Source organism: Triturus cristatus, chromosome 11, assembly GCF_964204655.1.
Source record: "Triturus cristatus chromosome 11, aTriCri1.1, whole genome shotgun sequence".
NCBI classification, from domain to species: domain Eukaryota; kingdom Metazoa; phylum Chordata; class Amphibia; order Caudata; family Salamandridae; genus Triturus; species Triturus cristatus.
This window is the reverse complement of record NC_140594.1, coordinates 108,518,879-108,533,756: the sequence shown is the minus strand read 5'-3', so window position 1 is coordinate 108,533,756 and position 14,878 is coordinate 108,518,879. Positions and strand designations below refer to the sequence as shown.

Below are 14,878 nucleotides of genomic sequence, written 5' to 3'. Positions count from 1 at the left end.
CATAGCTTGTCTGGGCTCTGGGATTTGAATTTGTTATTGAGTGTTAAAGATTTAATTTATTACGTTTTGTTAAGTTATGTTATGGGTTTGTAAAGCGCGACAGCTGCCCCAGCAAATAGGAATCCCGGCGCTGAAAGGCAGAGAAATGACCACGCACAGAAGGGCAACAGGAAAGCCTACGGAAGGGGGAAAATAAAAGTTTTAATAGCTTTTCTGAATTGAAGATAGTTAGTGAGCCCCCGGATGTGGGCCGGCAAAGAGTTCCAAAGGATGGCAGCTCTACTCCTAAAGGAACGACCTCCGGCGCGAACCCTACTCACGCGAGGGACCACTACCAGGCATTGTCCCATAGAGCGGATCAGACGCGTGGGAGTGAAGGGTAGAAGTAAATCGGTCAAGGTTTCTGGAGTAGCACCTTTCAGGATTTTAAAGGCTATACAAAGTGCCTTGAACTCAATACGCCTAGCGACAGGCAACCAGTGAAGACGACAATGGCACTTGTCACTGAGCAGGATCTGCGTAGGCCAAGTAAAGCTCTTGCGGGTGCATTCTGGACTCTCTGTAACCTTTGCATCTCGGACTTGTTGGCTCCCAGATACAATGAACTGGCGTAGTCAAGTCTTGACATAATCAGGGCCTGGATGATGATCTGCCTAGTAGGGGCATCAAAAAAGCCCAAAATGGGTTTGAGTCCGCTCAACAGACCAATGCTGGTTCCCACCACCTTTTTGGTTTGACCCTGAAAGTTGAGTGAAGCGTCGATCCAAACCCCTAAGTTCTTATCTACAGGTTTAGGGACAGGGGCGGTGCCTAGACTCTTAAGCCACCAGGACTCGTTCCAACGGTCAGGGTTCTTTCCCACCAGCAACACCTCCGACTTGTTGGCATTCAGTTGGAGACAGTTGGTGGTCATCCATTCAGCAACCGCCACGAGATCACCCTAAAATCTCGTGGCGTCCCACTCAGGGTCGCTCGAAAATCTCTTGACTACTCCGGCCAGAGGTTGAACATAAAGATTGAAAAGCAGAGGGCTCAGGGACGAGCCCTGTGGAACCCCTTGACTTATGGAGAGCGCACCAGAGGCAAAAGGGGGGGCTATCACCTGAAATGTCCTGTCCGCGAGGAAAGAGGCCAGCCACTTAAGTGCCGAGCCAGTGACTCCAGCCTCTGCCAGACGACTTAGCAAAATGGCGTGGGACACCATGTCAAATGCGGCACTAAAATCCAAAAGGATCAGTGCTGACGCTTGCCCTGCGTCTAAGGCTTTCCAAAGATGTTCAGACACGGCTAGTAGCGCTGACTCGGTGCTGTGGCCGGGGCGAAAGCCATTTTGAGAGCGGTCAAGCCTATGATTAGTGGTGAGATATGCTGTAAGAAGAGAACTAACGTAGGCCTCCGTGATCTTTGCAGTCCAAGGTAGCAAGGAGATAGGCCGAAAGTTTTCTGGGTTTTTTGGGTCTAGAGACGTTTTTTGAGCAGCGGTATTACCCTGGCTTGTTTCCAAGCCTTAGGCACGACCACGGCACCAAGGGACCCATTGATCACCTGTTCCAGCGGAAGTATGATATCGCCTTCCTAAAATGGATTGTCACAAAAATGGATTTGTGACAGTACAGGCATTGGTCCGAGTCTAGGAGACCCAGACCCATCTTAAAGAGTTTTTCTGGTGTCCAATGAGCTTTGTGTAAAGTCCAAAATATGTATTGTGAGGGGATTGGTATCAGTATAGTAGCATTAAATTACTTTTCCTTTCTGAAAACAAAGCACTGCACAATGATTTATTAACTGTTATTTAATGCTTTTGAAGTGCTGAGTCCCTAACCCCATACCACCTTGAGGTGTATGCCTTGGACTTTACAACTTCACTACCCTGACCTGAGAGTTAAGTGCTGAAATGGTGTACTTGGTGATCAGAGTTGAATGTAATAGTAGGGTTCTGCCCTAAGACATAAATCTCTGATTCACGTGAATGAACCCAGTAACCCCTGCCTGCTCACGGACTTCCGAAAATATTCCCATAATACTTAAACCACGGCCTGCAGTAAGACAGACCCACCACCCTCCAATTCTTTACCACACAAACCGGAGTCAGCCCTGATCAACCGCTCACATCCTCTAATCTTCGACAACACAAACAGGAGTCTGCATTGAAGTGCAGCATACTCCCCACTGCAGGGCAGGAACTTCTAAGCACCATCCCACAGTAGCGGGCACCACATGCCCTCCAAACATGGAAAACCAAGATCAGGGTTAGTACCAATAGGTATCTCAGACCCTGCAAGATTGGCCAACAAACTTGAAATTCCACAATCTGTAAGCAAACATTCTTTATGACATATCCACCGAAGGAGGAATATTCATAGATGGGCATCTCTTGCTCACAACCCAAGTACAGGCCTCCAAAGCAGTAAGCGGACCTTCTCTACAAGCAGCCCTTCAATCAGATTAGCAGAAAGGCTGACTGAGGGAAGATGGCGGGAGTGTGGAGTGTGACGAGGGTCCAATGCAGTGAAGCAAGGCTGGGGCTCTCAAGGATAAATAGCCTTGATCATTTCCTTACCAGATTCCATAAAGGTAGTGGAGTCAAATGACATCCTGAGTGGCCCAATGTGCACAAAATCCTCAGGCTTCATCTCCGACGGCACCTCGTAGTTACTGAACAGATCATCCTCTTCATCTGGGTCATGTTTACGAAGCCTGAAAGGTAACAATTATTACAATTGTTATTGATCATCAGCTTTCTAAATATAGTGCTTCTTACTGTACGTCTTCATAAGTAAGCACCACAGAAACAACAGAAGTCAGTATAACCCAATTTAACAGTACTCAAAGGATCAACCAACTCTGAGCACAAGGTGGCATTGTCTCTGCCCCTTTTCAACCTGGTGGATTCGCAAACAATGATTGCAGACTAGTAGTCCTGATACAGGCATAATGTGTCCCATCAATGAAAAATCGATCACACCCGCAAAATATATTTCTTCGCTTTCACTAGGTGCAGAAAGACTTCTAGTCCCACTTATTTCATTTAAGACCAGTTATTTCTGATAAAGTGGTGTAATCACCCCCCAATGTGTAGAGGTGTTCCTGAATGATTGTACTTTTAATGCATTATCAATATGCAATTTGGTATTATGCTATATGTCCTCACTATAAATCAGCAGAACACTGTACGCAACAAGGGTTTGCAGTAAGTAGCTCAAATAAAGGGGTAAGGGTGTTGCAGGGATACAGTATTGTGAAAAGGTTTTACAATGGAGGGAAGATGCTGTGGCAAATCTGTGAACGTGAGGTGGGCAGCATTGCAGGTGGAAGAAGGGGTGGGGTGATAACTCTTCAGGGTGGTCTGTCATATGGGTGTGACTGCATGGGCTAGTGTTACTTTACCTAGAATTATAACCACAAAACACCAGGTATCTAGTCATACCCTTCCTGTATTTCCCAATTCCTATCCTGGCATTGTTTATGATGCATGTCACGCATGTTCCCCCAGAAGTAAACTTGGGGTCCAGGTACAGCAGAGACACTGTTGACAGGCTTGTGGACTGTGCTGCTGGTCTTGAAAGTGAAGAGTGTGGGTAGTAGAGGATAGTGAGAACCTCAAGGATTAGTGCAGTGCCATTTTACATGCAAAGCCCTTTGATGAGGGATGCTTCTGTAATGAGGGAGCACTACACTGGAATCAAATTTGTTTAAGGAACATTGGCAAGCTGAGTGTGGCCTCTATCAAGATGGAAAAGAGCCAGAGTCTTAACAGGAGTTTTGAAATTTGCTTTTGGTAGAAAGAGCGTTGCTCTGCAGTGCAGGACCAACTGATGCAAGGCAATGTTTCTCTTCTGTGAAATGTGATCTTCAAAGTGGACGTTGGAATCAAAGTAGAGAACTAGCTTTGTTGTTTGCAGTCACTGTTGATGAGCACAAATTCTGTTTTGTTGGGGTTCTGTGTGGGGCAGGCCTTTGACATCCAGGCTTAGATCACAGCAAGGCAGTCTAATGATCGAGGTTGAGGCCTGATAAGACTTTCAGATAAGGTTTTGTGTCACCGGCTACAAGTGAATTTGGATGTCCTTGCCAGGCAAGGGACTCCTGAGGGTTCCATGCACAGATAAAGATCACTTGAGAGAGAATGGAGCCTTGGGGGACAGAGATGGGTTTAAATCAAGAGGAACACACCAGGACGAGCTGCAATTGGAAAGCTATTTGGGATACACGTGCGTCACATGAGAATCGATGGTTTTGGAGGCTGCAGAAAAGTGGGGAAAAGACAGGGGAAGAGGTTGCTTTTCAATTTATCACGGAGTTCATTGGTGTAGGAATGGACCTCTTTTTGTATGATCACCCCACCCACAAGTTGGGGAACTGATGCTGCTGCATTTTTCTGACTCTGTAGTGTACTGGGCCCTGCTTTCCAGGTCCCAGTGTATGTGCTCTGAACCCCAAAGTATGTGCACAATTGGCTAATACCTGACTGGCTTAGTTAACTAACTCATAAGTTCCTAGTGTATGGTATAAGAAGTACCCAGGACTAGTAAGTTAAACGTCACTAGTGGACTGCAGCATTTAATTGTGCCACTACTACTGTGACAAAGAAGAAAATGTGACCCAAGGCCTGAAACTGCAGCCTCAATGGGCACTGTTAAAACTGGAAACTCGCCATAACAAAATAAACCCTTTTGCCAAGTCAAACCCTTCCTTTTTAATATTAATAAGTCATTCCTCGTGAAGGCCTTGTTAGCCCACCAGGCAGGGTGCTGAATATTTAAAAGAAGGGCATGTTCCTTTGGTGTTTAACATGCATTCCCTGTGAGAACACGGTGCTGCCGTTTTCACTGTAGCAAGGCCAGTGGTCCCATTGGCTAACAAGGAGTTTCACTAGCCACTCCGTTAAGTAATAACTTCCATTTGGGAAAACCAAAAGATAATACTCCAAGGTATCAAGTTAATCATTACATTAAGCCTGACTCATTGCTGAGATCGGATTTATGGTAACATTTAATAGGAATCTGACGTTACAAAGTCACAACTTCATTGCCCAAACCTCTGTTAGCCTTTCCTGTCTATCTGCAACAGCTGCCACCTAAAACAACAGGCAGCTCCCTTGTTTGAAAGTCTGAAGCTCTCCCAGGAACAGGCAACAAAGAGGCTTGTTGGTGAGAGGAGTTTCCGCCTCCTTCTACAGGATACCTACCAGGTGGTGTCCACAGGTGGTCCAGCTTCATTACGGCTGTTGGCTTAGTGAAGCAAATGCCGATCACATATCGACAGACCCGCTCCTTTGTGTAAGCATACAGGCTGGGTTTCCCATCCAGAGGGGAAAAATCTGTTGCACAGCAGTTCTTCGGGGAGAAGTGGCTCATTGTGCTGGGTACATCCTAGCGGTCTGAAAAGGGCTCCTCCCAGGAGACGAAGGCATGAGCTATCTTTGAGTTAGGTAGAGAGGGGTATCCTGGGATTCTTTGGTGTCCAAAACCCCAAGAAGTAATGTACGGTGAGAAGGGTTGCCTCATGGGAACTATTGCTTCATTAGCCAATTAGTCCTCCCCTCCCACAAATGCAAAGTTGGCATAAAAGTGACACCCCTGACACACAATCCTCAGATCACTATTGGACTGGAAAGAAGACAGAAGAAGCACTGCTCTGCTGCTCCTTGGTCCAAGAAAATAGAGGCTCCACCAAAGACTGGACTGCACCCAAGTGAAGAGAATTAGCTGTTCTAGCCAGTCCGTCAAAAACTGCTAAACTGCTTACAATGATTTATTTCATTTCCTAGAAAGAGAACTCCAGTGATTTAATTACCTTCGAAAATTCAGATCTCTTGTTTCCCACAATAGATTTTTATCCTTTTGGTGTCTATTTTAACATACAAAAACAACATATTTTCATAACTTGGTGTCTGTTATTTAGGTCTAAGTCTACCAGACAGTGCAGCTGCCTGCCTGCTAAAGGATTCTTGGGGACATTCTGAAAGTTGGCCAAGGAATGCATTCTGACCATTGCTTACCATTGGCTTTGTGGTTTGTAACTCACATTTGCTTCCTTTTTATTCTCTTGCTTTATTTGTGTTACACTGTCCAACATGTCTTTGTCCCGCCAGTAGAGCATAGCCTGTTTACCACCTCTATGACTCACTCCTTGTATTCTTCCACAAGTGCTCGCTTTCTGTAAACAGGCCTTTAAATGTTGTTCTTATCTTGTTCTTATCTTGCCACATTTGCTGTGTATTCAAAGTCAGACGTTAAACGTCAGGCTCTGTCTTCCGAGGGAGCTTGGTGTTTACTTTTCTTTCTCTGACTTCAAAGTGAAAGGATTTATTTGACAATCTGGGTCTGTTAAAGTAAAGGCGTTTCTTCTAGCACACAATTTAATTTAAATGTCTGTAAAGGAACTGTGCAAATATTTCAGAATGTATCACAATTAGGAAAGCACAAATGAAGCAGCTGTTTGGTAATTCTTAAGTGTCGCGGAAAAAAATATTTTAATATGATCAAAAAAATCACTAGGTGATGCCATTTCCACACATTACTGATAGTGATCTGCAGAGTTTTATTAAAAAATAAACCTGTATCACTGTGCAAATGGAATTGTTAATTCAACTGAAAAAGTATTGTCTGTAATGACAGTGCACAACGCTCCCCTCTACGATGCTCCCCTTCACTCCCTTCTGCAACACTCCACTCCCTTCTGCAACACTCTAGGACACTTCGTGACGCTCTACGCCACTCCACTCTATGCACTCTACAACACTCCACTCTACGCCCCTTTAATCTGTGACGCTACACTCCACTCTACACCACTCCACTCTAACATTTTACTCTACAACACTTTATTCCACTCTCCACTAAGCCTCTCTACACCACTCTGTGCCCCTCCATTCTACACCACTCAACTCTATTCCACTCTACACCATTCCAGGACATTTCACTCTATGAAATTTCCCTCCACTCTATTCCAGCATTCCAAAAATTATTCTTTGAGTAATCAACAGAGTTATTAGTATGCTTAAGTGAAATGAGGCCTTTGGGAAGGGAATTAAGTTCTCTTTGGAGGAAAGGAAAATTAAATCTGCTATTTACTTTGAGTAGGAAGATGGACGAAAAATCTTAACCTAAAGGGAAGAGATTCATCCATCCCTCCCACTTGAAACTTGACATACATATTGTATTTTTAAAACAAATACATTTTGTAGAAATAGCACAGTTAGTCCCTCACACTGTTCACATGATGTAAGACTGAACTAGCATGAATAATAACTTCTATTGCCAAACTAAACACATACTTCTATTTGCTATATTACTGACAGGCCTGTTCCATACCTCAAGAGATGAACACCAGCAGTGGCAAAGATTCTTCTGTCTGAAGTAGCAACAGGGCCCCGTCTACTGGACGAGTATTATGCTAGTCCTTACATTTAGGTGAGATGGCACGACTCAAGAACAAGTAAAGCAGTATCAGAATCAGTCCATACTCTGCATTCCTACTTGGAGCCAAGATCTTTCACCCCGAAAAACGAGTAATGCAAAATCAAGTGCAAAGAGGGAATCAGGAGACTAATTGCACACTGAAAAGTTGACTGCTCTTTTGTGCTGATCAACCAGTGCTGCTAATAGTTTGGAATACGTTTCTAGGCATTTTAATTTAAGACCTAAAAGCACAGATATGGTCTACATTTTTATTTCTAGAGGGAGGGTAGTTCCTTGATCATTGAAGGGCAGCATTACTCTACTGCTTTTCAAAGATGGCCCCAGGGACAACTCAAGGTCACACAATTAGATCTCATTAATTGAGAATGCTGAATGTTGGTAACCTATGCAAAAAAAAGAATTTTTGGATCAGCACGGTATTAGCTAGGAAGGATTAGATTAATACAGGATTCACAAGCCAGTTTTTAAAGGCTCCCTCAGCATCTTGTATATCATACTGTTTATAAATGTACACCAATGGTCACCAAAACTTAAAGTGTGCTTTACTGACTATTCTAACACATTTGACGATGCAATTTATAGTACAATACGGTCATTTTTTGGAATCGAGGGCAACGAGAAAAGGTATGCTCGAGTTAATAGTAGAACTACTTTGCAATATTTTGGACTCAATTAAACTGCTCCTGCAATGGTTTGCGTACTATTGAAGTGCCTGACAGGCCTAAGAAATTCTATATCTATGAACAAAGTCCTGTCCTTTGGGAGATCCAAAGTATAGTTGGCTTAAGCAAATGTGAAGCAGTTAGCAGCTACAACTCCTAGAATTGTGGTACAGCATAAGCTTATATGATGACCATCAATTATTGCCAAGAGTCACAGCCTAACCGATAAAAAATCTAGACAATGTCATAAACAATAAGTTAGCAGTTCTATTTTGGCAAAGAAAAAGGCATTTACTGCTAAGGCTCAATACCTTATGCTGCTTCAATCCTTCGAAAGTTCTGAAATTTGGATATAGTACTACCCTTAAGCGATTTTTAACTGACAACACTCAGTAATTCAGGCAGCACCTAACACTTTGCTGTGACATATAACAGATAAGAGGTGGCAATAAGATGTATGTGCTATATTTACACCATTATTCCTGGCTTCTTGGTAGCTACCTGTATGATATTCTGGACCATCTGGGCGTAAGTGAAATCTTTAATAATAGTAGTCTAGCATAGGGGCGAAGCTTGCCTGGCCTCAAGATGGCCGCTTCATAGGTGAGCTCCTAAAGCAGTCACAACTATCTGGCATGATGTGCTGACATCCTTGGAGGAATGTACTCTTAGATAGCGGCGCTGTGCTGGGGACGCCTCCTGCTACCGGACTGGGCCCCTGCGGCTGCCGAGGGCCCCTTGTGAGTGCCTCCGCAGCTGGGTGCTGCCTTGTCGGCCTGCGCGGCCTACCTGCTCGGCTTCCGGAGTGGTGTGGGACACAGGACTCTGGTTCATCCATCACGGGCCGGGACGGTGGTCCGTGGCTGTCGGACCCTGGGACTTGTGCAGGGTGCAGCTCGCCTCAGCCCGAGGCTCAGTGGGCGGTGAGGACTGGGCCACTCTAGCTGAGGAGGTATCCAGCTTGCCACGCCTGCCTGGGGGAGACAGTCCGCTGGACAGCCGTGACTGACCCGATTCCGGGAGCGTGGGGGTTGCCGGAGTGGCCCCCACGCACTGCCAGAAGAGACTGGCGGTGGAACATGACTGGGCCTCATGGTGCAGAAGTAGGAGTGACCGATGGAGGGGTAGAAGGCCTCCGGCAACACCCGACTGTGTCCAGGCATAGTAAATCACCTGCGCCCATCGAGAGCTCTTGCCGTGCAGCCTGGTGATGCAGAGACCTGCACCCTGTCTGGTGCACTGAGTGGGGGGGTGGCCTGTTGTCACCGTACTCGTGGGGGAGCCCCAGTCAGAGGGGGTCCATAGATAAATCTGGTCATGAGGGTCAGAGCTGGAGTTCTGGCCACATTCCATAGGAAGAGCACCATTGGCAGAAACACTGATCCAGGTGCATGAACTGTGCCCTAATAGGGAAGCCAGATAAAAACCAGCCTAAGCTGTACTTTGAACAATGCAAATCCACCGGGGCCCGAGAGGCAGACACGGAGACGATGGCAGCGGACCGTGGAGCCCAAAGCATGGAATGAGGGAGGAATTTGCATCAAATTCTGTTAACAATGCACCAGAGCCTCACCACCATAGATGGTAAGATTGACTCTCTTTCCTATTGTATGGATCGCACGTCAGAGCATATCGATAAGCATGCAGAAAGGCTGGACATGGTGGAAAGGAGATTTTCGGAGGCTAATGCTCTGCAGGTTGAGTCTATGGGGGCGCAAAAACTCATTGCGACCTTGCAGAACAAAGCAGGGGATCTTGAAGCGCGCTCAAGGTGAAATAATCAGCGCATAGTGGTTCTACCCAAATCCACCGCGACTGGGAATATGTAGCTCTTTGTGGAGAAGTTACTCACCACCTTTCTGGGCCGCGATACCTTCTCCTCTGTGTTCATAGTGGAGCGCTCGCAACTCTCACTGGCCCCCCAACTGGCCCCTCGAGCGCCCCCTTGCCCACTCATAGCTCGGCTCCTCAACTACACAGAGAGAGGTGCAGCCCTGCGAAGAGCCAGAGAGCTCCAGATGCTCCTATACGAGGGCTCCGAACCCTCTCTCTATCCTGACTTTACTTTTCGGGTGCAGGTGGAACGGAGGCAGTTTGCGCCACTGAAACTGCGGGAGCTCAACAAGGATTACGCCATGCTTCATCAAGCACGTTTACGAGTGACAGTGGAGGGGAAGTCATAGATCTTTACCGATCCCAAATGCTTGCAACAAATGCTCAAGAAATGTGAAATCCCTAAAGTCCAGCGACTCACGGCGGATGACCATACCTCTCCCAGTGAACTTGACCAGCAGGATTGATGGGTTGAAATGCTGTCATTGCCTTGAGGTTATAATTACAATTATTGTAGTTGTTTTGCTGTTGGAGATGCTGTGAGTAGGAGACACAATGGGTATGTAGATGGATTGCAAAAGCGGTATGGACTATGCTGGAAGACATTGCGGAGTGGTCCTGAATAGTGGGGGAGGGGGAAATGTGTATCTGCATCCCACACTGCGTGTCCTTTCTGGGGCGCCCTGGGAAACCACCTTCACAACGCAACTATTACATCGCATGCCATTACATCTCATGTCGTTACAACGCAAAAGGTGTGCAGCAGTGGGTATAAGGTGTTGGATTTAACTCCAACACCTTCCCTACTGTTGCACACACTGGAGTTGGAATAGAAAATTATTCTATTCCAACTTCCAGTGCCCCCCGACAGAAAGTCGGAGTAAAGGTTTGCGTTACAACGGCATGCGATGTATTGGCATGCGTTGTAACGTCACATATTCGGGCACCCTAGGTAGGATGTACGTGTTATGCGCTGGCTATTGGTTCTGCCCTCGCCCACTATCACTTAGTCCTCAGTGGCCATAGTTATATGACGTAAATGTTAACTGTTTACTTGGATGTGATACAATGATTATATGATGTTTTTTCTGTACTCTGGGCTGGAAAATAGCTCACAGGTATACTCTGCCCTCATGTGTGTTCCACACGGTTTCGGGGGAGAATCCTTGATAGAAAGGGGGGAGAATGTGAGGGTGGGAAACAACATGCTGTGTCATACATTGAGGGACATGGCTTTTCTATGCACTGTTGTCTTTGCTTTGTAGCCAGCCCAAACTACGATGACCCACAGTTTTAACGATCCCTACATAGCAAGATAGCGACCTATGGAAATATACCACATCTGTGTGGGGGGAGGGGGTTTGCAGTCTACTGAGCTGGATCGATCTAGGAGTCCCCCCAGAAGATAGTCGGCAGCAGCCCAAGACATAGCGGCAATAGTAGAGACGGATGGATTGGTAGATGTCTGGCTTTTTCGCTCCCCACAGAACAGGGAATACACTCATCATTCATCCGTTTATGAGATTCATACTCGTATAGACTTTTGGTTAGTTTCATGCCCTTATTGCCCTTTATACGCCAATGCGAGCATCTCTCTCGTACTTACTCGGACCACTCGCCGGTGAGATTGACCTTGATGGTTGGGAATATGTAGTCGAGGGCTTTTACTTACCATTTTCCGCAGTATTTGCTATTAGACACAGTGTTTTGTGAGGAGCTTGCACAGGCAATAGATGACTATTTCCGCAATAACCTGGGGAGTGTGTCCCAGATGGCCACTATTTGGGAGGCATTTAAAACCTACATCTTCGGTGATAACCATCTTGAAACATGCTGGTGTGCTTAGATCCATTAGAGGTTGCTTGCAGAAATTGGAGAAGGAGTTAGCTGTGTAGGAGAGCGCAACGCATGCGGGGTCGAAGCCTGGGGTGTTAGCACAGATTAGGGAAAAGTTAGACAAATACAATGAACTGGGGCAGACTGAGATAACACATCTAGGGAAATATGCTGCTGCTAGGGTGCATGGCGAAGGTGAGAGGCCTGGTGCCTCGTTGGCGGCCCTTGCTCAGACTGGCAGGGGAGGCAATAATGTGCTTCTGTTATACGGCAATAGTGGGATGCCGGTGTATGGCGTGCCACAGATTGTGGAAAGGTACTGCAGTTATTACGCCAAACTGTACATCTTGCAACTTCCATGCGCTGATGAGACTGCGGATGGTTATTTGGCTCATATTGCAATGAATGGCTGTCCGACGCTCACATGGGGCGACTGATGGCCCCCTCTGGCCAGCCTAGATTGCCCTGCGCTAAAAGACATGCGCAGCGATAAAGCACCTTTTTCCGACACCCTGACAGTGGGCTTCTATAAGGTCTATCAGGACCGACTCATCCCGCACCTAGTTAATCTGTTTGAGGACTATGTGCGAGGCCCTGCGGATTACTCTGCTAAAGCCAGGTAAACCACCGGAGCAGTGCTCCTCATACAGGCAGTTGTCTTTGCTCAACACCGATAGGAAGCGTTTTGCAAACATTTTGGTGAACAGGCTGGCCCCTCTGCTCCCTGGGCTGGTGGGTCCTGAACAATCAGGGTTTGCCCCCGGTCACTCGCTTACGAGTAAATTATGTACTCTGTTTTGTGCTATTTCCCGTATAGACCCAATCGTTCGCGCTGCAGCAGTTTTTTTTTAGATGCTGAAAAAGCATTAGATTCTGTTGAGTGGAATTTTCTGCTGACAGTGTCGAGGCGTGTGGGAGTTGGTGAGGTTTTTGTAAAATTGTTCCAAAATGCTATACGCGGAAACAGTGGCACGGGTGCGCATCAATAGTTTATTATTAACTCCGATCACGAGAGGCACAAGGCAAGGCTGCCCGCTCTTACCACTTCTGTATGCTCTGGTGGCAGAGCCATTGGCTTGCGCCCTAGGTTAATATCTTCATATGCTGCCGATACACTACTGTATGTGCGTGACCCAGACCACAACTTATCACCAATGTTACGTGAAGTGGTCAGATTTGGAGGTCACACAGGCCTCGGTATACATTGGAATAAGTCACTTATATTCCCCCTTACCGATAATACGGCACCCATACAGATGGAATATCCTTTAACGTGGACTACTGAACCAGTACATTACTTGGGGGTTCTGGTACATACGGACTCAGAGGTGGTGATACAGGAGAATTATGGGCACACCGTGCAGCAACTTTCTGAGGTCATTGATGGATGGATCCGGCTGCCACTATCGCTGCTGGGACGATAAGCTCTTAAAAAACATGAATGTGTTATAGCAATTTTTGTTCTTTTTTGTCAACATACTGATTCTACTACTGAAGATATTGTTCTGCAATATTCGCACCTAACTAATTTGACTAGCTTGGGCTGATGGACAACCCCGCGTCCAATGGGCGACACTGGTGTTGCCCTATTCTGCAGGGGGGCTTAATGCCTCAGACCTTGAGGCCTACTATAACGCAGCACAGCTTGTACATGCATTTTACTGGATACAGACAATGGGAATTGCCACATTTGTATTTGGAGAGGGTTGAAGTGAGCACCCTCACTCTTCCCCGATACTTATCGAGCAGACCAAAGCATTGGTTCCATATTATTGACCCCGTAGGAGCCACAAGATATCTTCTACGGAAGACTGCAGATGCTCAGAAGATTATAATCCTTTATTCCCTGAAATAACCGCTAGATTGGTGCAGCTGATTTCCACTGGGGGGGGGCGATAGGGCAATTATACAAATATTGCATGTGTTAAACATATGCTGTTATGGAGGATCTGTTCATGGAAGGGATGGTCACCAACTGGGAACTGATTCAAGCAAAAACACCCGAGATATCACTGCTCACCAAATATCATTATTATCGAGTGGGCCAATAGTTGCGCAGGCTTCTAGGGGATGAGAATTCAGAACCACAGGCGATGGTCCTGTAGACGTATCTACTGCAGACTCTGTCCCCCCAGAGCGAGATCTCGATGTTGTATGCATTCGCAAGAGTTAGGGGCGACCCAATACAGGCAAAGTCGTGCCAGGAGTGGCAAGATGAATTGGGTATTGACATAACTGAGGAACAGTGGACGTATTGTTGCTCATTCACAAAGACTACTTCACAAAATTGATGACAACGCTTAATACACTTTAAATACTTTAATAGGGTATATTAAACTCCAGCACATTCACATAGATACGGGCTACGTGAAGACGACTGTTGTATGAGGTACAGTGCTGGGGGGTCGACTTTGCTCACCTGGCCTGATTTTGTCCTGAGATTTGTCTGTTCTGGGCTGCAATGTTCACAGCATTACAAGATATGGTGGAGACATCTCTGCCCGAGAAACCATTGGTAGCTCTTTTGTGATATGACAAAGATGTGTCAGGGCTGTCTCGGAAACTGCTGGTGCTTGGCATTCTGCTTGAGAAAAGGAGAGTTGCTATGTGATGGATAAAAGGTCCCTTGCAAACGTTGTCGAAGTGGTACACTGACTTGTCTTATTGTAACACACAGCCAAACAACTACAATGCCCTCATGCCGATACATAACAGACAACAAGACATATGGGGGCCTTATCAAGAATTCCGGATTCGCGGGGCAGCAGTTGAAGGGGAAGAGGGCACTCGGGTAGAGGTGAGGGAAGACTAGATTGGAGGGTTGGTGCATAGGCACTCTCGGTTGGAGGGGTCCACAGGAGGTACAAGTACGAAATGATGGATGGCATGTGAGCTACAAAGGTTTTCCTGCATTGATATGCACTTTGTCTCGTGTTTATTGGATTGTCTTCACTGTCGTATGCCTCATCAGCTTTGCACAACCTTGAATGATATGTATTTTTTTTCCTAATGATGCTCTCACCTCTGAATGTGTGATATATTGGTAAAAATATGGCTACTGTACCGATTACATGTGTACAAAAGGATAAAGTATAAAAATAAAAAAAGTAGTACAGCACATACCCA

The 14,878-nt window shown here is 46.1% G+C and overlaps 1 protein-coding gene across 8 annotated transcripts in view; it reads right to left on the bottom strand.

Annotated features, from left to right (window-relative positions):
• Positions 1-14,878, bottom strand: part of CABIN1 (calcineurin binding protein 1) — a 1,566,474-nt gene that overhangs the window by 1,306,512 nt on the left and 245,084 nt on the right. For all 8 annotated transcript variants that reach the window (XM_085634628.1, XM_085634623.1, XM_085634621.1 and 5 more), the window contains one exon: positions 2,561-2,697. In XM_085634628.1, coding sequence (XP_085490754.1) covers positions 2,561-2,697 — 137 coding nt within the window. The remainder of the gene's footprint in view (positions 1-2,560; positions 2,698-14,878) is intronic.